At 51.4% G+C, this 22,768-nt stretch overlaps 2 protein-coding genes across 27 annotated transcripts in view; both read right to left on the bottom strand.

The window, feature by feature from the left end:
• The window catches only part of LOC138751967 (uncharacterized), a 115,747-nt gene extending 107,413 nt beyond the window's left edge, over positions 1 to 8,334 (bottom strand). Inside the window, exon 1 of the mRNA XM_069915041.1 lies at positions 8,029 to 8,334. Within this exon, the coding sequence (XP_069771142.1) occupies positions 8,029 to 8,200 (172 nt within the window). The 5' untranslated portion in view covers positions 8,201 to 8,334. The remainder of the gene's footprint in view (positions 1 to 8,028) is intronic.
• Positions 8,335 to 11,429: 3,095 nt separating this feature from the next.
• LOC138751964 (trichohyalin-like) overlaps positions 11,430 to 22,768 on the bottom strand; it is a 122,671-nt gene continuing 111,332 nt past the window's right edge. For 25 of the 26 annotated variants that reach the window (XM_069915010.1, XM_069915026.1, XM_069915027.1 and 22 more), the window contains 4 exons: positions 21,712 to 21,798; positions 16,685 to 16,774; positions 14,007 to 14,209; positions 11,430 to 11,762 (listed from right to left, as the gene is read on the bottom strand). In XM_069915010.1, the coding sequence (XP_069771111.1) occupies positions 14,142 to 14,209; positions 16,685 to 16,774; positions 21,712 to 21,798 (245 nt within the window). In that variant the 3' untranslated portion in view covers positions 11,430 to 11,762; positions 14,007 to 14,141. Of the gene's footprint in view, positions 11,763 to 14,006; positions 14,210 to 16,684; positions 16,775 to 19,709; positions 19,733 to 21,711; positions 21,799 to 22,768 lie in introns of those variants that run through there. The other variant, XM_069915028.1, reaches the window with a different exon arrangement.

Raw genomic sequence — 22,768 nt, 5'->3', positions numbered from 1 at the left:
GCCCGCAGGCAAAATTTGGCCTGTGATATAATTATATTTGGCCCGCAAGATCATATCAAATATGTATTAGAGCTGGCCCGCTGGCCGCCGCGCCAGTATAGCGCACGCACAGCTAATACTACAAATCCCAGAATGCTTTGCAAATGTGTTGGCGCCGGCCTGTCAGCCCGCTAATCGCGCCCACCTCCTCTCTTTACTTTCATTAGTATCTGCGACCTGTCGCCTAACTCACATGTAATAAACCCCTTACGAAAAATGGCCAAACGAAAGACAGAAAACAGGACCTTTCAAGACAGGTGGGAGGCAAACTCTGACCCCAGAGTTTGATGAACTTACATCTAAGAGATGCCAAGTATCTGGTTTAGACCCAGGTGCATCAGAGTAAATCACAGCTAAGTTTGGATTAATATTTTCTTTGGTTCACTTTGGACTGTTCATAGTTGAAAGATTGGATTTTCATTGAAGCAAGTTTTTTTTTGACTTGTCGGCTTGTGAAAAAAAATACATTTAAAAGGAGCTTAAAGGCTAGAGAGAAATATTATTTATTGAATATTTTATTTCTCAATTGTTAAAGCTTCTTCTGGAAAGAGTTTAACCAAAACTATTATCAAACATTTATTTTAATAAGAAAAAGTTTAACATTACATATGTTGAAAGAAGAGAAAACATGCAGATGTTGTGGAAAATTTTCAATAAATATTTAGTTTGGCCCACGACTTAGTCCAAGTTTTTAATTTTGGCCCTCTGTGAATTGGAGTTTGACACCCCTGCTCTAAGTGGACGTCCTTCAAGTGCTTGTTGTAGTATCCCACTCTTTCCCTGCCTCGACCTGTCACCATCCTCTCAATCTCCATTTACGTCTATTAGAAGGTGCCTTGATTGGATATTAAAGACAAAACAGAAACCACAGGCAGATTGAAATGTGTGTCATATTTTACACCATTCCCAAGCTCAACTTCTTAGCCATAGAACCACGCAGCAAAGAAACTTTTTCTTCCCACCCACACCCCACCTTAAGCAATCCCTTACTAATCACATTGCACCGATGGCAAAGGGATTACTTAAAGTGGGATGTGAATGAAAAGAAAAAGGTTGACAACCACTGGTTGCCCTGTATACGTGTTGTTTGTCTGTGTGTGTGTCTGTGTGTTTTACCTCGAGGACCGGAGAACGCTGTTTCATCGGGTTGTACAATCAGATGACAATAAACTTGACTTAATACAAAAAGTCACATGACTGACTGATACGCCATAGACAGGGACCAGACAAGTGTTATACTAATACTGGGCTTTTATTAACAGACTAGAACCACCATCTCCATCTGCTATACCAGTAGGGTGGAGTATCTCCCCATTACGCCCCCCCCATTACATCATCATACTAACCAATAAGAATCAAGGTGGCACAGTTCGCACAGCGGACTATTACAGTACCAGCGACCCGCGCTGTCTATAAGGAATTTGTACGTTCTCCCCGTCTCTGCGTGGGTTTTCCCCAGGGGCTCCAGTTTCCTCTCACCTTTCACAATGAATGGGGTTGGGGGCAATGCAGCTTAATTGGGTGGCTCTCGGGCCAAAAGGGCCCTGTTACAGAGCTGTTTGTCTAATTAAATATATAATGCACCTGCACTTTCTCACCAAGATTGGGAAGAAATCCCCCCCCCCCCAAAACTTCTGCACCCATTAGAATGACTTCTGGCGTGTACAAGTCAATGATCTGCCACAACTAACCTCCTTCCTGCAAAGAAGCACCTCGCTCAAAGATACCTGTGGCAGAGCAGCAACCTCCAGGTTGAACGACGTTATCTTTCCTGCTGTTATCAGAGTCTTGAATGGACCCTACCGGAGCAGAATCTGATGCCATTGTACTGTTTACCTGCACTCTTCTCGATACCTTTCACTCTTTTAGCTCTACTGTCCCTCTCTACTCCCTGCTGCTCTCGATCCTCTGCCACTCTGCAGGGTCCTGCTACCTGGTCATGACGTAGGCGGCTCCGCGCAGGCTTTAAACAGTCTGTTAGAGAACCCAACTGTGTTTTTTTAACATCCTGTAACCACGGAGGTCTGTGCCCAAGATGGTGGCACCTCTGTTGGGCAGCAGAACACAAGATATAGGAGCAGACGTAGGCCAATTGGCCCATCAAGCCTGCCCCGCCATTCCATCATGAGCTGATCCATCCTTCCACTCAGCCCCGCTCCCAGTCCTGACTAATCAAATATCTGTGAATCTCGACCTTAAATACACCCAACGACCTCGCTCCCACGGCTGCCCGTGGCAACAGGTTCCACTGACTCTCGACCCTCTGGCTAAAGAAATTTCTTTGCGACTTTGCTTTTAATTGACACCCTTTTCTCCTGAAGTCATGCTCTCTCGTCCTCGACTCCCCTACCACAGGAAACAAGCTTGCCACAGCTACTCTGAGGGGTTGCAGACTTCAGGAGAGCAGCAGTCTGGTGCAGGGCACACGAAACGGAGAGGGCACCCTGTCTGAGGTGAACCCTACAGGACGGTGAGCCTGTCAGCGGACCAGCAGCCAGAGGCTGGCTCAAGGGGTCCAGGTATCTGAACCAGGGATTCAAAAGGGCGCCGAGGGCAAAGGAAGGGCTCCTGAAGGGGCTTCGGGCACTGAAGGCCTCCTGATCGTGTTGTAGCTCGGGCAGCCAATGGATCGAACAGGAATAAGCTGCAGGGGCCCTGGAAGCGAATCCACGGACACTCCGTGACTCTGAAGGGACTCTCTTTTGCTTCTCTTTCTCGTCAGGCGATGCTCATTTCAACTTTGTTTACCTTACATCAGGCAAAAGTCAACGTATATAGTGTATATTTGATTCCTATGTCATCACATGACCTGTTGCACTTTGACCTCGACCTGATCACCTCTCGACTTACCACTCTCATCTGCATCCACCCATCAGCTTCCACTCCGCTCACTCCACCCACCATATTTCATTCAGGTTTCTCAGACACATCAGAACGTAACAGGAGCAGGAGTCGGCCATTCGAGCCTTCTCCACCATTCAATGAGATCATGGCTGATCTGATGATCGCCCCATCTCCATCCACCTGCCTTTTCCCCATATCCCTTATGTAGAAATCTATCCAAGCTTGTCTTAAATAGATTTACTGAGGTCGCCCTTGGATTGGGGCCTGACCTGCTGAGTTCCTCCGGCATCTTGTTGCTTCCCACACTGAGACTTTATGAAGATGTTCACTTATTTGTTATTATTGCATGAGTAAACTGCTGAGTGAATTGACTTTGCTGGATAGCGCACTGAACAAATTCCATCTCAGCTCATGTGACAATCACTGGGCCGTCCTACGCTGCCTGGGTGGAAATGTCGGCACTTGGACCGTGGACCTGAGGAATTTCCCCAGGCCACCCTTCTCCCTGAAGTCTGAATCGGCAAATGGCCGAGGAGGGGAAGCGTTGCAATGTCAGCGCTTGCGTGCAGTGTCACCAATCAAGGAAGAAGACATATGAGGGAGGGGTGTTTGTGCAATAGGAATGGATTAAATGGCTTGGTTTATTTAACCATTTAAGCATTACTTTTATTGATTTTTGGAAAAGCCTCATCCGCTCTTACTGTGCGATCCGACATCCGGCAGGACTTCTGGTGAGTGCATAATGCGTCACTCACTACGTCATCGCTGGGGGCAGTGACCTCCTTCAATCACCAGGAAGGGCAAATTACAGGGAACTTGGTCCATGGTATGAAAAGGCTTGGGAGGTCCTACCTTCCCGGGAACTTCGCCCGGGTCCAAGAAGGGCGACCGCTCGTCCGCGGTGTGAAAAAGGCTGACTGATGTTATTTTGTTCCATTTTTTTAAGTCCAGGGAGACCCCGGGTTACGCACAAGATCCGTTCCTAAGTGTCTTTAAGTCAAATTTGTAGGTAAGTTGGAAAAGGTACATACAGTTCTTATTTAGCATCAGTTAGTCAAATGTTTATGAAAAAAAACATTAAAGGCAATCTTTTTAAAACAGTTTCGATGGGAAAGATCGTGATCGAAAGTTAGCACTTACTCTCGTTCCATCGATGTCTTGCATACCAGAAGGTAACATTATGTGCACGCGCAAATTGAGGGCGTAATTTGTTCGTAAGTACGAGTCATCCGTAAATCGGACGTTCATAACCCGGGGACTCCCTGTATTCCAAATTTTAACATATTTGCCTTTGAGCTACAGACATAATTAATCAACTTGGAGAGAACATAAAACGTGATATCAACAGAGGTGTCGATCATACGCTGAGTCTTGTAGGACATCATTGGGACCAGAATACATGCACAACATCACATACGACCCTGAGCTTCCTGCGTGAGTGGCAGAATTACCACTTCCTGGAAGTGCACAGAGTGTAAACAAATAAAGAAATGTAAACAAACTGACTGTGCACTAATCAATAAAGTGCGAAAATATGAGTCGTTAAAGGAGAGATCGCTTCGCTGAACACCTCCTCTCCGTCCGCACCAGTGACAGGGACCGCCCAGTGGCGAAGCATTTCAGTTCTGCGTCCCACTCCCACACTCGCACGTTTGCCCGTGGCCTCGTATACCATCCCACGAGGACCACTGCCAAGTGGAGGAGCAGCGTCTGATTTCCCGAAAAGGCCCTCTCCTCCCAGACAGCATTGACACCGACTTCTCCAGTTTCTGCTAACCTGGCTCTCCCTTCCTCCCCATCATTCCCTCCGTCAGCTCTCCACCCCCATCCCTCTCCACTCACAGAGCCATCCCCCCTCGGCCTACTGTGCCCTCTCTCCCTTCTCCACCTCTCACTTCCTGCCTTTACGACCGTGCTCACCGCCCCTCCACCCCGCCCCGCACCCTTTTTATTTAGACAACTGCTGACATTACGTTGGTTATGTATCTTTATCTTTTCTTTATAAAGTACATTATTTGATAAGCAGAGTTTCTCCAGTGTTGTTTTTTTTTTCCCATAAATGAGTTTGTCCTTGAGGAATCTGATGGGGGAGGGGGAGTAGCTGTTCCTGAACCTGATGGTACGAGTCCGGTGGCACCTAAACCTCTTCCCTGATGGCAGCAGCGAGAACAGAGCGTGGGCTGGATGTAGGAGAGAGTTGGTGCTTCCTCACTTATTGCTCACCTCAAGAGCCCCAAAGATGGTGGGTAGATGTGGTGGGGGTGGAGACAGAGAGGACCATTGCAAGGTGGGCCTGCACCATCAGTGGTACAAACCATCAGAGGAATGAACCAAAAGAGATATGAACCATCAGAGAGACGATCTAAAAGAGGTACCAGCCATCAGAGGAATGAACCATTAGAGGTTCACAAGTCAGAGCCAAAGGGGTAGGAACCATCAGAAGGATGAATCATCAGACTAAGGTGTGACAGAGTATATAGAAATGTTTCAGGGAGATAAATTGGGAAAGGTTTGTTTGAGTAGGACACATGCAAACACTTTAAAACAGATCTTATTTAAAATATTGGAGGCACTGTGGCTTCTCACACCTTTTTGCAAGAGCTTTGAAGAGTGCTCAACAGACATAACTAAGGGATTATTGTTTAACAAGGCAACAGATGAAAAAGCAGCCTGGAGCCGCTGTTGTCTGAAAGGAGAGTTTTGCTGTTGTAAGAGGGTCATGTGGTTTTGCAAGCGGGTCATGTGGTTTTGCAAGCAGAGAGAGTCAAACAGGCTTTCTCTCAGTCTCGGAGGGAGAGAGAGGGAAACAGAGCCAGCAAGAGCAGCTGGAACTGAAACAGGAAAAGCTGGCAAGAATTCCCAGTGTGGAAGACGGCCTAGTCACAGCCCCTGTGGTTCATGCAAGAGGAGAGGACTGGCTGTCTAATGCTTCACTTGGAATAAGCGAAACAGAAAGGAACTCTGTGGTGACCTGAAAGAAAGAGGTTATCATCTGGAGAACCCTGTCGGGGCAGGTTTCTTCAGCAAGACACTGAGGTCACTGATGGAAGTAAATCAGTTGTGGATGTCCCAGAACAACAAATCTCTCTCTGAAAATCAACAAGAACCTTATTGAGGTTTCAAGATTTACATTTCAAGCACCAAAGCCTGGTGAACTTTATAAGTATTAAATTCTGTGCACAGTTGAAGAATTTCCTGCAACCAGTGAACTTGGAGGAATGAGAAGTGAGATTGAACTGTGAACCAAAGAACTTTTTTGAACTTATATACACATTACACGTACATTTACATGCGCTAAGAATTAGAAGAGGGTTATTTTAAGTTAATAGTGATAAGTTAAAGTTTGATTCTGTTTTCATGTTTAAAGATAATTAAAAGTAACTTTTGTTTAAGTGATCATTTCTCTTGGTGAATATCTACTGCTGCTGGGTTTATGGGTCCTCTGGGCTTGTAACAGTAATGAATAACAGAGGTACGAACAATCAAAGGTGCAACCCACCACAGACCCCACCCATCAAGGACCCCACCCACCTCGGACCCCAGCCACCCACCACGGACCCCAGCCACCCACCACGGACCCCAGCCACCCACCACGGACCCCAGCCACCCACCACGGACCCCAGCCACCCACCACGGACCCCAGCCACCCACCACGGACCCCAGCCACCCACCACGGACCCCAGCCACCCACCACGGACCCCAGCCACCCACCACGGACCCCAGCCACCCACCACGGACCCCAGCCACCCACCACGGACCCCAGCCACCCACCACGGACCCCAGCCACCCACCACGGACCCCACCCATCAAGGACCCCACCCACCTCGGACCCCACCCACCACGGACCCCAGCCACCCACCACGGACCCCAGCCACCCACCACGGACCCCAGCCACCCACCACGGACCCCAGCCACCCACCACGGACCCCAGCCACCCACCACGGACCCCAGCCACCCACCACGGACCCCAGCCACCCACCACGGACCCCAGCCACCCACCACGGACCCCAGCCACCCACCACGGACCCCAGCCACCCACCACGGACCCCAGCCACCCACCACGGACCCCAGCCACCCACCACGGACCCCAGCCACCCACCACGGACCCCAGCCACCCACCACGGACCCCAGCCACCCACCACGGACCCCAGCCACCCACCACGGACCCCAGCCACCCACCACGGACCCCAGCCACCCACCACGGACCCCAGCCACCCACCACGGACCCCAGCCACCCACCACGGACCCCAGCCACCCACCACGGACCCCAGCCACCCACCACGGACCCCAGCCACCCACCACGGACCCCAGCCACCCACCACGGACCCCAGCCACCCACCACGGTCCCCAGCCACCCACCACGGACCCCAGCCACCCACCACGGACCCCAGCCACCCACCACGGACCCCAGCCACCCACCACGGACCCCAGCCACCCACCACGGACCCCAGCCACCCACCACGGACCCCAGCCACCCACCACGGACCCCAGCCACCCACCACGGACCCCAGCCACCCACCACGGACCCCAGCCACCCACCACGGTCCCCAGCCACCCACCACGGACCCCAGCCACCCACCACGGACCCCAGCCACCCACCACGGACCCCAGCCACCCACCACGGACCCCAGCCACCCACCACGGACCCCAGCCACCCACCACGGACCCCAGCCACCCACCACGGACCCCAGCCACCCACCACGGACCCCAGCCACCCACCACGGACCCCAGCCACCCACCACGGACCCCAGCCACCCACCACGGACCCCAGCCACCCACCACGGACCCCAGCCACCCACCACGGACCCCAGCCACCCACCACGGACCCCAGCCACCCACCACGGACCCCAGCCACCCACCACGGACCCCAGCCACCCACCACGGACCCCAGCCACCCACCACGGACCCCAGCCACCCACCACGGACCCCAGCCACCCACCACGGACCCCAGCCACCCACCACGGACCCCAGCCACCCACCACGGACCCCAGCCACCCACCACGGACCCCAGCCACCCACCACGGACCCCAGCCACCCACCACGGACCCCAGCCACCCACCACGGACCCCAGCCACCCACCACGGACCCCAGCCACCCATTAACGGTCCCGACCCACCACGGACCCCAGCCACCACGGACACTAACCATCAGAGCCGGACGATTCGGTGGGAAAGGGGCAGGTTCCATCTGGGGACGTGTTGGGGTCGCACGGAGCCCTCCCTCCAGGGCTCGACCTGGGCTGGTGGCCCGAACCTGGGGGCTGGGGAGCGCGGGAATCATCGGCGGGGAGTCCATGCTTCTTGTCGCTGGCGTCCATCGCCCTCCTCCTCCTCCTGCTGCCCGGTCTGGTCCCGGGGGCGGGAGCGCGACCCCCCACCACCCCCCTCCTGGCCCGGGAAACGTCAGGCTCCGCTCTGTGACGGCACAAACCGGGGGGGGACAGGTCCGGGGGGGGGGGTGACAGGTCCGGGGGGGGGGTGACAGGTCCGGGGGGGGGGTGACAGGTCCGGGGGGGGGGTGACAGGTCCGGGGGGGGGGTGACAGGTCCGGGGGGGGGTGGCAGGTCCGGGGGGGGGGGTGACAGGTCCGGGGGGGGGGTGACAGGTCCGGGGGGGGGGTGACAGGTCCGGGGGGGGGGTGACAGGTCCGGGGGGGGGGTGACAGGTCCGGGGGGGGGTGGCAGGTCCGGGGGGGGGGGGTGACAGGTCCGGGGGGGGGTGACAGGTCCGGGGGGGGGGTGACAGGTCCGGGGGGGGGTGACAGGTCCGGGGGGGGGTGACAGGTCCGGGGGGGGGGTGACAGGTCCAGGGGGGGGGGGGTGACAGGTCCAGGGGGGGTGACAGGTCCGGGGGGGGGGTGACAGGTCCGGGGGGGGGGTGACAGGTCCGGGGGGGGGGGTGACAGGTCCGGGGGGGGGAACAGGTCCAGGGGGAGGGAACAGGTCCGGGGGGGGTGGGGGTGGTGACAGGTCCAGGGGGAGGGAACAGGTCCAGGGGGGGGGGTGACAGGTCCGGGGGGGGGGGGTGACAGGTCCAGGGGGGGTGACAGGTCCGGGAGGGGGAACAGTTCCGGGAGGGGGAACAGGTCCGGGAGGGGGAACAGGTCCGGGAGGGGGAACAGGTCCGGGGAGGAACGACAGGTCCGGGGGGGAACGACTGGTCTGGGGGAAGGGGGGAACAGGTCCGGGGGGGGGAGAATGGCAGAGGGAGAGAGTGGCGGGGGTTTGGATAAGACATCCCCCCACCCCCAGGGGTGGAAGAGAACCGGGGAAGGGAGGGGGGATATGCAAACGGCATCAGGGGTCCGGTCACGAAATGCGTCGCTCGGCCAGGATCGGAGGGAAAGGGTGGCCGAGGGTCCCATTTCCTGCCGGGGATCAGGGACTGTTCACTCCAAAACAAACACCCCCCACCACCAACACCGAACTCTCCCCAGCACTGAACCCTCCCCCCAGCACTGAACCCTCCCCCATCAATGAAACACCCCCAGCACTGAACCCTCCCCCCAGCACTGAACCCTCCCCAGCACTGAACCCTCCTCCAGCAATGAAACACCCCCAGCACTGAACCCTCCTCCAGCAATGAAACACCCCCAGCACTGAACCCTCCCCCCAGCACTGAACCCTCCACCCAGCACTGAACCCTCCCCCCAGCACCGAACCCACCCCCCAGCACCGAACCCTCCCCCCAGCACCGAACCCTCCCCCAGCACCGAACCCTCCCCAGCACTGAACCCTCCCCTCAGCAATGAAACACCCCAGCACTGAACCCTCCCCCAGCACTGAACCCTCCCCCCAGCACTGAACCCTCCCCCAGCAATGAAACACCCCCAGCACTGAACCCTCCACCCAGCACTGAACCCTCCCCCCAGCACCGAACCCTCCCCCCAGCACCGAACCCTCCCCCCAGCACTGAACCCTCCCCCAGCACCGAACCCTCCACAGCACTGAACCCTCCCCTCAGCAATGAAACACCCCAGCACTGAACCCTCCCCCAGCACTGAACCCTCCCCCCAGCACTGAACCCTCCCCCAGCAATGAAACACCCCCAGCACTGAACCCTCCCCCCAGCACTGAACCCTCCTCAGCAATGAAACACCCCCAGCACTGAACATTCCAATCCCACGTACACCTATGTGGAGTACCCAGAATATCCAGGGAGGACTCCATCTCCATCAGGGACCTGGCACCTGCTGGAACAGAGGGTCTGTTGCCTCAAGTGCCTGCGAGCCACGGGGTATCCTGTTCAGGAGGAAAGTGTACCCCCCTCCACGTCGAACCGGAGACCCAGCCCACTTCTCCTCCCTCACAAGGGAACCAGGAGACCCACGGAGCCCACGGCCCCCCGGTCCTAAGGTGCTCCACCAGGATCTCCAGACCCCCTTAAATCTATAAATTGTAAATAACTATGTTTCATCCATTTTTTTTTCTGAACCCATGTTCTCTGTCGTCATTCACAGACCCTAAATTCTGCAGGAAGGGGTAATGCAGTGAACTGGGATTCACTGGTAGGGTATGTGTGCTAATGTTAACCCTGGTTTCCCACCTAAACCCAGAACCCTTCCGAAGACGACTGTGAGACCCTACCCTTAGTTATAAGGGTTCCTCCATTCATGAGAGCTTTTATTCACACTACAGGGGGCTACATCAATGAACATGGCGCGATCCACCGACACTTGAAGGGATTCTTTTAGCTTCTCTTCCTCATTTTAATGACTGCTCCGGATTATACAGCAACTCTCTGCCTATGCAAAGCATTTCACTCTATTTCACATATGCAAGCAGTGAAACAGGAATGGTTGACAGAGCTGGGCCTTTTCTCTTCGGAGTGAGAAAGGATGACTTAATAGATGTGTATAACATTGTGAAAGGTATAGATAGCACCTCAAGGCACCCACGTCTCTGTAAAAAAAATCTTAACCCTGACGTCTCCCTTAAACTTCCCTCCCTTCACTTTGTCCTCTGGTGTTTGCTGATCCTGCCCTGGGAAACAGGCGCTGGCTGTTCACCCTATCGATGCATTGCATAATCTTGTAGACCTCTACTCTCTCCCCTCACCCTTCTACGCTCCAAAAAGTCCCAGCTCTGGTAACCTTGCCTCATGTCTTGTTTCCCAAACCCAGGCAACATCCTGGTAAATCTCCTCTGCCCCCTCTCCACAGCTTCCACATCCTTCCTATAATGAGGAGACCAGAACTGAACACAATACTCACCAGAAATTTGTAGAGTTGCGACATGACCTCTCTACTCCTGAACTTAATTCCCCCCCCCACCCCATTAATGAAGCCCAGCGTCCCATAGGCCTTCTTAACCATCCTATCTACCTGTGCGGTGACCTTGAGAGACGTATGGATTTGGACCCTCAAGGTCCCTCTGATATCAACAACGTGGTGTTGTCTTCCAATTTGCAGGGGGCCTCAGTTTGGCACTGCATGAGGCAATAGGTAGACATGTCAGTGACTGCCTTAGAGTGAGCTAAATACCACTTACCGCAGAGACCTTTCAGATGAACGTGAGCAGTGAAAGCTGAAAGGACGTACACAGGCTCTAAAGCTCAGATGGTTTTATTGATTCAATGTGACTCCTTGTGAAAACCCTACACGATGCTTATCCAACATAAAGTGAATGCCAGATGCCTGTTGCCTCCCCAGAAGATTTTCCAAGACCATGTCCCTCCGTTAGATGGAAAAGAAACTGAATCCTTGTCGGCAGGAAACTTGGAGCTTTGTAGTTCGCTGGCGTCACTGTGGAAGGAGGTTGGTTCGTACAGACGCTCAGTGGTTTCAGAGCCTCTGGATTGGGCACTGCCCACACCTAGTCTGTCCGATTGGCAGAAATCTGTCCATTTTCATCGACCCGGAGAAATAAATTGTGTGACTATCTGTACAAGAAGCAAAGATTCTGATTGTACTCAGTTCTGTTTGAACCCAGCCTGGCCTCTATTTAAACCAGGGGTAGGGCCAAGGGTAAATAGCAGATGCAAAACGCCCTAAGGGAAGGGTTTACTCACCCATTTACCTCCTTAACCCCACCTTCCACAGCTCTGGACAAAGTGCTGTAGACAAGAGAACAGACTGCAAAATCTGTTCCAAAGATTTGCTTTCTAAATTGGTCACTGCAATTCTCTACTCCATACATTGTAAGAGCAGGATTGTTCAGCCCATTGAGTCTGTCCCTCTATTCAAATCACAGCTGATGTCTTTTTCCTTCAACCCCATTCTCCTGTCTTCTCACGACAACCTTTGACACCCTTATTAGCAGCCTGTCAACCTCTGCTTTAAATACACCTGATCACCCAGCATCCACAGGCAACAAATTTCACAGATTCACCGTCCTCTGGCTGAAGAAATTTGTCCCCATCTCTGTTGTAAAAGGACGTCCCTTTATTCTGAGGCTGTGTCCTCTGGTCCCAGACTCTCCCACTTCTGGAAGCATCCTTTCCATGCCCACTCTCTCCAGCCCTTCCAATAGTCTGTAGGTTTCCATAAGATCACCCCACCCCCACCCCCATCCTTCTAAACCCCAGTGAGTGCAGGCCCAGAACCATCAAAAGCTCAACACACCTTAACCCTCTCACGCCCAGGATCATTCTCGTAAACCCCTGAGGGTATGGTCTGATTTTCCACCTTAACCTGTTAAACCTTTATTCATGGCGCCTTCTCTAATCCATGTGACATCCTCGTAAATCTGCTCTGCGTCCTTGTAGCTTCCACATCCTTCCTGTAATGAGGTGACCAGAACTGAACACAATACTGCAAGGGTGGTTAACGTTCTCTCGACTCTTGAACTCAGTACCCACCCCTTTGACCAAAAGTCAAGGGTTCCCAGAAGAAATCCCTGTGAAACTCCATGAGTTACTGACCTCAAAGGCAGAAACTTTCCATCTACTACCACCCTCTGCCTTCTGCAGGCAACCCAATTCGGAATCCACATGGCCGGGTTTCCATGGACCCCATTCCTCATGATTGTCTGCACAAGACTTCTATGGGGAACCTCGTCAAACATCTCAATAAAATCCACAGACCACCAGTCTCATCTTTGATTTTCCCACTCTAGGGAAATGACTAGCACAGCTCACCTGATCGATGCCCCTCATGGTTTTATAGACCTCAATGAGATCCTCTCTCAAAGTCCTAAGCTCTAAGGAAAATAGATCCAGTTTTTCCGGTTCTCACAATAAGTCAGAAATACAACATGAAAATCTACAGACACGGTGGTTGAAGTAAAAACACGACGCTGGAGAAACTCAGCAGGTCACACAGTGTCCTTTATACAGCAAATATAAAGATACAGAACTGACGTGGCCTTTTCTACATCGGAGACACTGGGCGCAGGCACCTTCGCTCCATCCGCACCAGCGACAGGGACCTCCCAAAGGCCATAGGTCTATCCATGGCCCGGTGTTCCATCCCACCAAGACCACCCATAAATTGAAGGAACAACATCTGATTTTCCGTCTGGGCGCCCTCCACCCAAACGGCATTAACGTCGACTACTCGGTTTCTGCTGACCTGCTCTCCTCTCCCCCCCTCCTTCCCCCCTGTCAGCTCTCCATTCACCCAGCCATCCTTCCTCCCCTTGCTCACTGCAGCCCCCCATCTGTTCTCCACCTATCACCTCCTGCCTTTGCAACCTCACCTTCCCCCACCCCTATTACTCGGACGGCTGCCGACATTTGTCCAGACCTTGATGAAGGGTTCAAGCCCGAAACGTCGATTATGTATTTTTACCTTTTCTGTATAAAGGCAGAGTTTGCGCCAAGTGGGGGCATCTGCGAGCATTGCCCTCCCCCAAGCAAGGTGCTGTGCCCCCACCCACCCCCCCTGCTCTGGTGTCACTAGCTTGATGCAGTCTAGCGACTCTCCATCCGCCCCAGGCCGTGTCACTAGCCTGCATCACACCCTCGGGGGTTTACGAGAATGATCTAGCATCCAGTTTGATGCATGACACCATAAAGGCAGCGCTCTTGGCATTTACACCCCCCCTCCTCTGAGCTTTGCACCACACCTCTAACATTTGTCCTGGTGCCGACGCAGTATAAAGGACACTGTTTGACCAGCTGAGTTTCTCCAGCGTTGAGTTTTTAATTCTCATGATAAGTCAAATTAATTCTGTAAGAACCTACCTTAAAACAATCCTCCGTAATTCTCGACACGGTGCCACGTATCGGTACTGTCAATGCATCAACGTTAACCATAGAATCAATCTACTTGGCAAAGTCCTTCAACTGTCCTTCTGTCCTTTTCTCGTAATTATTTGATTAAGGCCTTTTTCTGAGGGGCATTTTGCAAGGTTTTGATGCTGCGGGTTGCCTTGGAGTGCGTGATGCTATCAACAAGACAACAGAAAGGAGTTTCAGTTCTTCGGCAATGGGGAGACCAAACTCATTGAATCAAAAATCTTCATCATTCAGACGTTTCACATTTGAAAGTCAAAAGATGCAGCGAGACCTTGATTATTCGCAGGAACATCAACTCACCAGAGAGCATAAAACATCCCAGGCAACACCAGTGTTCCCGTGAGTTGTGTGGGCTTTCCCTGAGGGCTCCAGTTTCCTCCCACCATTCAAAATGTACCAGGGATTGTCGGTCAATTGGGTGTGATTAGGTGGCACGGGCTCATGGGCCGAAAGGGCCTGTTACTGAGCTGTATGTCTAAATTTTTAAAGATTCATAAATCAAATTTTTTTAACAAATAAAGAAATCCTGGCAAATTTCTACAGAGATGAGTGGTGGAAAATGTGCCAACCAGCTGCATCATGGTCTGGTATGGAAACACCAATACCCCTGAGCGTAAAACCCTCCTAAAGGTAGAGGACGCGGCCCAGGATATGACAGGCAAAACCCTCCTCACTATTGAGAACATGTAAAGGGAATGCTGCTGTCGGAGGGCACCAGCGATCATCAAAGACCCTCACCACTCAGCGCACATTTTCTGTTCTTGCTGCTACCATCAGGAAAGAGGTCTAGGGGCCACAAGACTCGCACCACCAGGTTTAGGAACAGCTGCTTCCCCTCCACCATCAGACTCCACAACAACAAACTCAATCAGGGACTCATTTCAAGATTTAACTTGCAAATTATTTATGACTGAACATTTACTGTTTTTGCTTACATTTCTTTATTTGATTACATCTCTCTCTCTTTTGTCTACGTATTATTTCGTGAGTACAGTTTACAGTTACTGATAAGTAGAAATTCTGCCTGGCCTGCAGGAAGAAGAATCTCAGGGTTGTATGTGATATCCTGTATGTACTCTGACAATAAATCTGAACATTGAAGTCTTAAATAGTAACATGCCATTAAAGCTCTGCAAATTGGAAAGGAACAGGTTGAACATGACGTGAGGAAAAGAATGGACAGGTTAGTAATGAGGGTGAAGGACACGTGGCAGTGCAGGGTGTGCCGTTACACTAGGCCCTTCCAAGCTGCCGTGTAAAATGGGGGTTAACCGGGCAAATAATCCAGTTACCGCCCCACTCACGCAGCAGTTAGAAAGGGTCCAACCCGGTCAGCATGGTCCAAATCCAACTGAATCCCCGACCGACCTCAGAAGTAGTCAAGGAACCCATTTAAACTTAACCAGGTCACGTCCACCGGAGGTTGGAACAGGAAAATGGCCGACCCAGTTACTCCTGAGATGTCAGTACTTGCGCACTGGCATCACGATGAAACCCTCGGCTAAAGTGCCTGCCGCGATCGGTGGGAGAGAGGGGTCTCTGCTCCGGGGCTGGGGGTCACAATCAGATGGGGTTAGGTTGCGGGGGGGGGGGGGGGGGAGGAGAGCAGGGGCCCGCAAACTGCTGCAGTGATGGCTCAATGTTCACAGAGTGTAGGGTGGGGTGTTACAGTGGGTCACAGAGTGCAGGGTGTGGAGTTACAGTGAGTCACAGAGTGCGAGGTGTGGAGTTACAGTGGGTCACAGAGTGTAGGGTGGGGTGTTACAGTGAGTCACAGAGTGTAGGGTGGGGTGTTACAGTGGGTCACAGAGTGTAGGGTGGGGTGTTACAGTGAGTCACAGAGTGCGGGGTGTGGAGTTACAGTGGGTCACAGAGTGTAGGGTGGGGTGTTACAGTGGGCCGCATAGTGGGCCGCAGAGTGCAGGTTTGGGGGTTATGGAGTGTAGTGTGGGGTGTTACAGTCAGTTAGCTCTTGGGCTGTACTGCTTGTGATTCCGAAGAATGGGGGGGTTTGGGGTAATGGGAAGGTGATCCAAACATTTTGAATGTTGAAAGGCCTGGATGTGTCAAAGTTGTTCTGAAATGTTTCAGTGAGATCCCCCCATTATTCTCCTGAATTCCACTGAGTGCAGGCCAAGATCCGTCAAACATTCCTCATATGATCGAGGTAAATCTTGAGAATCTGCAGTTATCGTGGTCAAAGTTAAAAACCCAATGTTGGAGAAACTCATCTGGTCAAATGGTGTCCTTTGTATAGCAAAATTTAAAGATACAGAACCGACGTTTGCCTAGAAACGTTGGTTTTGTATCTTCATCTTTGCCATATAAAGGACACCATTTGACCAGCTGAGTTTCTCCAGCGTCGTGATTTTGCTCCTTGTATAACCCTTTCATTCACCTCTGAACCCTCTCCGATGTCAGCATGTTCTTTCTAAAATGAGGAGGCCAAAAGTGCTCCCAATACTCCCAGTGAATTCTCACCCGTGCCCTGTAAACCCTCAACATCACATCCTTGCGCAACGCACGCTGGTTCGGCTTGTTGGTCGAAGGGAGGTGTACGGTGAGGTGGGTTAACCGTTGATGGGCTGCACCAGTGCGAGGATACCCCTTCTCCCTCTACTTACCCGACCGAGGTTGTTGTTGTGCTGGCACAGGGCCCGTTCTTATTGTCAGAGTGCTCTTATAACGGGCGGGTGCACCAGGCACGGCAGGGGCTGCACAACAGAAGAAAATAGCAATTGTCAGTTTTGAACGTGTAAACATTTCTCAAATGCAAGGACAGCAAAATCTTTCCCCTCCCACCTGAAATCTACATCCTACAGTCTTGGAACTCCCCAACCCTGGGGAAAAGACCCTGACCATTCATCTCGCCTCTGGCCTGTGATTAGGGATGCAGTGCTGTAGAGGGTGGATCCAGGTACCTCAGGGGGGGTGAATCCAGGTACATCGGGGGTGGCTCCGGGCACCTCCTCGTCTCCGTTTTTGGTGAGCTCCGGTACTTAAAGATTTAGCACTGCACCCCTGCTCGTGATACCCGGCTCTCAGGATCTTGAATCTGCTCCTGTCACACTGCCCTAACACCGCAAGAGGACTGTCTGCACTTTGCAACAGTGCAGGTTGACGTGGTGCTGGCACTCAGATTAGGCGAGATAAACACAAGAGGTCGTAGTTGTAGGCTGACGGGGGAAAAATTTAGGGGGATCTTTAGGGGGATGCTCTTCACTCAGAGTGGTGGGAGTTTGAAACGGGCTGCCATCTGATGTGGTAGGTGCGGGCTCGATCTTCAGTTTTTAGAATAGATTGGATGGCAGAGATCTGGAGGGTTATGGATGGGGTGGCAGGCCAATGGGACAAGTGTAATAATGGTTGGCACAGACAAGAAGGGCTGAATGGTCTGTTTTCTGTGCTGTAGTGTTCTATGGTAAGAGGAATAGAATATAAGAACAGGGATGTGATGTTGAGGCTTCATAAGACACTGGTGATAATTGTGAGCAGTTTTGGGCTCCACATTTGAGAAAGGACGTGCTGACATTGGAGAGGGTTCAGGGGAGGTTCACAAGGATGATTCAAGTAATGAAAGGGTTATCATATGAGGAATGTTTGATGGCTCTTGGCCTGTACTCACTGGAATTTAGGAGAATGAGGTGGGGGGGGTGGGATCTCACTGAAGTATTTTGAATGTTGAAAGGTGAACATAGGGAGTAGGAACAGGAGTCGGCAAAAAATGGCCCATTGAGCCAGCTCCGCCATTCAATACGATCATGGCTGATCTAATTTATGACCTAACTCCACCTACCTGCCTTCTTCCCATATCCCCTAATTCCTCTATCATGTAAAAATTTATCTAAGTATGTTTAATGAGGCAGCCTCAACCACTTCCCTGGTTAGAGAATTCCAAACATTCACTACTCTCTGGGAAAAACTATTTTTCCTCATCTCTGTCCTAAATCGACTCCCCCGAATCTTGAGACTGTGTCCTCTCGTTTTAGTTTCCCCAGCCAGCTCAAAAAACCTTCCTACATCTATCCTATCCATACCCTTCATAATCCTATATGTTTCTATAAGATCTCCTCTCATTCTGCTGAACTCGAGCGAATACAATCCTAGACGATTTAATCTTTCATCATAAGTCAACCCCTTCATCCCAGGGATCAACCTAGTAAACCTCCTCTGGACCATCTCCAAAGCCAATATATCCTTCCTCAAGACCAGAACTGGACACAGTACTCCAGGTGCGGTCTCACCAGTACCTTATACAGTTGCAACATTACCTCCCTACTCCTGAATTCAATTCCTCCAGCGATGAAGGCCAACATTCCATTTGCCTTCTTAATAACCTGCTCCACCTGCAACCTAATGTTTTGCAATTCATGCACAAGCCCTCCCAAGTCCCTCTGCACAACAGCACGGTGTAGTTTTTCACCCTTTAAATAATATTCAGCTCTTTTATTTTTCTTGCCAAAGTGGACAACCTCACACTTACTAACATTGTACTCCATCTGCCAGACCTTTGCCCTCTCATCCAGCTTAACTCTATCCCTCTGCAGACTCTCCACATCCTCATTACAATTTGCTCTTCCACTCAATTTGGTGTCATCCGCAAACTTGGGTCCACCACATTTTGTCCCCTCCTCCAAGTCATCAATGCAAATGATGAACAGTTGTGGGCCTAACACTGACCCCTGCGGCACCCCACTTACCACTCTCTGCCAACCTGAAAAACTCCCATTTATCCCGACTCTCTGCCTCCTGTCAGAAAACTAATTTTCAATCCAGGCCAATCGACTTCCCCGGACTCCACTTTCCTGTAACTTACTGAGAAGTCTCTTGTGCAGCTCCTTATCAAACGCTTTCTGGAAATCCAAATAGACAACGTCAACCTGTTCCCCTCTATCCACCGTACCCATTATATCCTCAAAGAATCCTAACAAGTTTGTCAAACAAGATCTTCCCTTTCTAAAACCATGCTGCGTCTGCCTGATTGAACCCTTACATTCCAAAAGTTTCACTATTTCATCTTTAATGACGGCTTCAAGCATTTTTCCAACTACAGACGTCAAGCTAATTGGCCAATAATTTCCAGTCTTCTGTCTACATCCCTTCTTAAAAAGTGGCGTGACATTTGCTGTCTTCCAGTCTGCTGGGACCTGCCCAGAATCCAAGAAATTTTGGTCTATGACCACCAATGCATCAATTCTAACTTCTGCCATTTCCTTCAGAACCCTTGGATGCATATCATCAGGACCAGGTGATTTGTCTGGCTTTAGCTCTGCTGGGACCAAGGAAAGCTGCCTCAGGACCTTCGTGATGCCATCATCATCACCCTGTACAAAAACAAAGGCGAGAAATCAGACTGCTCAAACTACAGAGGAATCACGCTGCTCTCCATTGCAGGCAAAATCTTCGCTAGGATTCTCCTAAATAGAATAATACCTAGTCTCGCCGAGAATGTTCTCCCAGAATCACAGTGCGGCTTTCGCGCAAACAGAGGAACTACTGACATGGTCTTTGCCCTCAGACAGCTCCAAGAAAAATGCAGAGAACAAAACAAAGGACTCTACATCACCTTTGTTGACCTCACCAAAGCCTTCGACACTGTGAGCAGGAAAGGGCTTTGGCAAATACTAGAGCGCCTCGGATGCCCCCCAAAGTTCTTCAACATGGTTATCCAACTGCACAAAAAACCAACAAGGTCGGGTCAGATACAGCCATGAGCTCTCTGAACCCTTCTCCATTAACAATGGCATGAAGCAAGGCTGTGTTCTCACACCAACCCTCTTTTCAATCTTCTTCAGCATGATGCTGAAACAAGCCATGAAAGACCTCAACAATGAAGACGCTGTTTACATCCGGTACCGCATGGATGGCAGTCTCTTCAACCTGAGGCGCCTGCAAGCTCACACCAAGATACAAGAGCAACTTGTCCGTGAACTACTCTTTGCAGACAATGCCGCTTTAGTTGCCCATTCAGAGCCAGCTCTTCAGCGCATGATGTCCTGTTTTGCGGAAACTGCCAAAATGTTTGGCATGGACGTCAGCCTGAAGAAAACTGAGGTCCTCCATCAGCCAGCTCCCCACCATGACTACCAGCCCCCCCCCCCCACATCTCCATCGGGCACACAAAACTCAAAACGGCCAACCAGTTTACCTATCTCAGTTGCACCATTTCATCGGATGCAAGGATCGACAACGAGATAGACAACAGACTCGCCAAGGCAAATAGCGCCTTTGGAAGACTACACAAGAGTCTGGAAAAACAACCAACTGAAAAACCTCACAAAGATTAGCGTATACAGAGCCGTTGTCATACCCACACTACTGTTCGGCTCCGAATCATGGGTCCTCTACCGGCATCAGCTACGGCTCCTAGAACACTTCCACCAGCGTTGTCTCCGCTCCATCCTCAACATTCATTGGAGTGACTTCATCCCTAACATCGAAGTACTCGAGATGACAGAGACAGACAGCATCGAATCCACGCTGTTGAAGATCCAACTGCGCTGGGCAGGTCACGTCTCCAGAATGGAGGTCCATCGCCTTCCCAAGATCGTTTTATATGGCGAGCTCTCCACTGGCCACCGTGACAGAGGTGCACCAAAAAAGAGGTACAAGGACTGCCTAAAGAAATCTCTTGGTGCCTGCCACATTGACCACCGCCAGTGGGCCGATATCACCTCAAACCGTGCATCTTGGCGCCTCACAGTTCGGCGGGCAGCAACCTCCTTTGAAGAAGACCGCAGAGCTCACCTTACTGACAAAAGACAAAGGAGGAAAAACCCAACACCCAACCCCAACCAACCAATTTTCCCTTGCATCTGTTGAAAACGTGCCTGCCTGTCCCGCATCGGACTTGTCAGCCACAAACGAGCCTGCAGCTGACGTGGACATTACCTCTCCATAAATCTTCGTCCGTGAAGCCAAGCCAAAGAGTCCCATTAGTTTCTCTATCACTACTTCCTTTCTAACAACTATTTTATCAAGGCCCTCTCCAACATTCGCATCCTTAACTCCGCACTTGGGCATGCTGGACGTGAAGTGTGTCCAGCTGCAGGAATGTTGGAGTAGAGTCCACAGACATTTTGATGAGACTTTCCTTTACTTCTCTACCCTGGCTGTCAGGGGAACTCGGCCAGTTATAGTGATGGCAAACCTTTCTCTGCCTTAAGGCAGATTAAAAGCATTCTCCTTATATTACATGAGAATAATTGAAATCTTGAAGTGTTCAGTGTGCATATTACATACATTAAGTATTAACGCCCTGAAAAAAAACATACAGTTCTACTATATAACAAGGTTCTATATAACACGTCACATTCTCAGACACTTGGGGACTCTGGAGGGACTCCCTTTTGCTCCTCTTTCTCTGACTGTAAGAGGTGCTTCAGGCAATTTCTGCCGATGGTGAATCTCTCTACCTTATGTTAGACGTGAACAAATTCCGTGTAATATTACACTGTCCTTATTACATGTCCATAAATTGAATCTTGAACCTTTCACCTCAGTGAGCATGAAAATTCGGCAGTGCCCCAGAGCCCGGCCTGGTGCGAACAGGACTGTTGAACCTAGCAGTTCCCCTGCACATGAAACCTTAACGGACCCAGAGAGACGCACAGTCCTCCCCTCCAAGGGAATTCCGCCTTTTACTACTTACATGGTCTGGGTTGTTGACGCGTTGCAGCAGGGAACGTGCTTCCACTCAAACTGCTTTGGTAACGTCTGGATGGACCAGGCGGGGCGGCTGTGATTTATACAGAACAGATTACCTGACATTAGAGCACGTGTCCAGAAATACTTCAACTATGCAAAAGCCCGAAGGAGGTGTCATGTCACATATGAGGAGAAAAGGGATTTCAATCTGCACTAAAATTTCATTCAACATCCCCCAGAGATATTACAATGTGCGAAACATTTCATTTACAGCAGGTAGAAGCAGATGCCGGCCTTTTAAACCCGTGCCACCTAATTACAGGAGTATGAGAGCCAACACCACCAGTCTGAGGAACAGCTTCTTCCCACGGGCAGTGAGTACGCTGAATGACCAAAGGTACTGCTCAATGACCCACCGGGGCTCTCAAATTCATGAAACTATATTTATTTGCACAGATGAAGACTTGTCCTGCATTTGTCTGGTGTCTGGTCTGGTTGTGCGACTTGTCCCGAGGACTGGAGAATAGGCTTGGTGCCAGAACGAATGTCAGAGCAGGGCATTAGGGTAACTGGGTGGGTGCACAATCCGATACTCGTTATCTCGCTCTGTGTTGGGAGGGTGGGTGCAGGTGGTGTCCTATCCACCGGGCTTCATAATTCTCCTCCATCCCTCCGACATAGCAGCCAAAATGGTTGCTTTTATTGTGTGGAGAGCCACTAGTGTGCGTCAAGCTGGACACTGGTGATGGGGTCGGAGGCGGGTCTGACAGCGAGTGATGGCCACGAGCGTATGGAGGATGGGGTCATTCCCACGATTGTCCCCCATGGCACCGACCGTGCTGGAGAACGATGCTTCATTGGGTTATACTTGGGTAATCAGATGACAATGAACTTTACATGTTTTGACTTGAACTAACCTACAACCCCTGGTATGTTATGGAGGGTGGGAGGAGACTGGATCCCCAGAAAAACCATCAAGGTCACGGGGAGAACGTCGGATCAAAGCCTGGTCACTGGGATGGTAATAACGTTGCACTAGGTAGTACGCTATCCGAATGTCC

This window comes from Narcine bancroftii, chromosome 1 (assembly GCF_036971445.1).
Source record: "Narcine bancroftii isolate sNarBan1 chromosome 1, sNarBan1.hap1, whole genome shotgun sequence".
Lineage (NCBI taxonomy): Eukaryota > Metazoa > Chordata > Chondrichthyes > Torpediniformes > Narcinidae > Narcine > Narcine bancroftii.
Note: the sequence above shows the minus strand (reverse complement) of the source record. Positions and strands in the feature narration are given on the sequence as shown.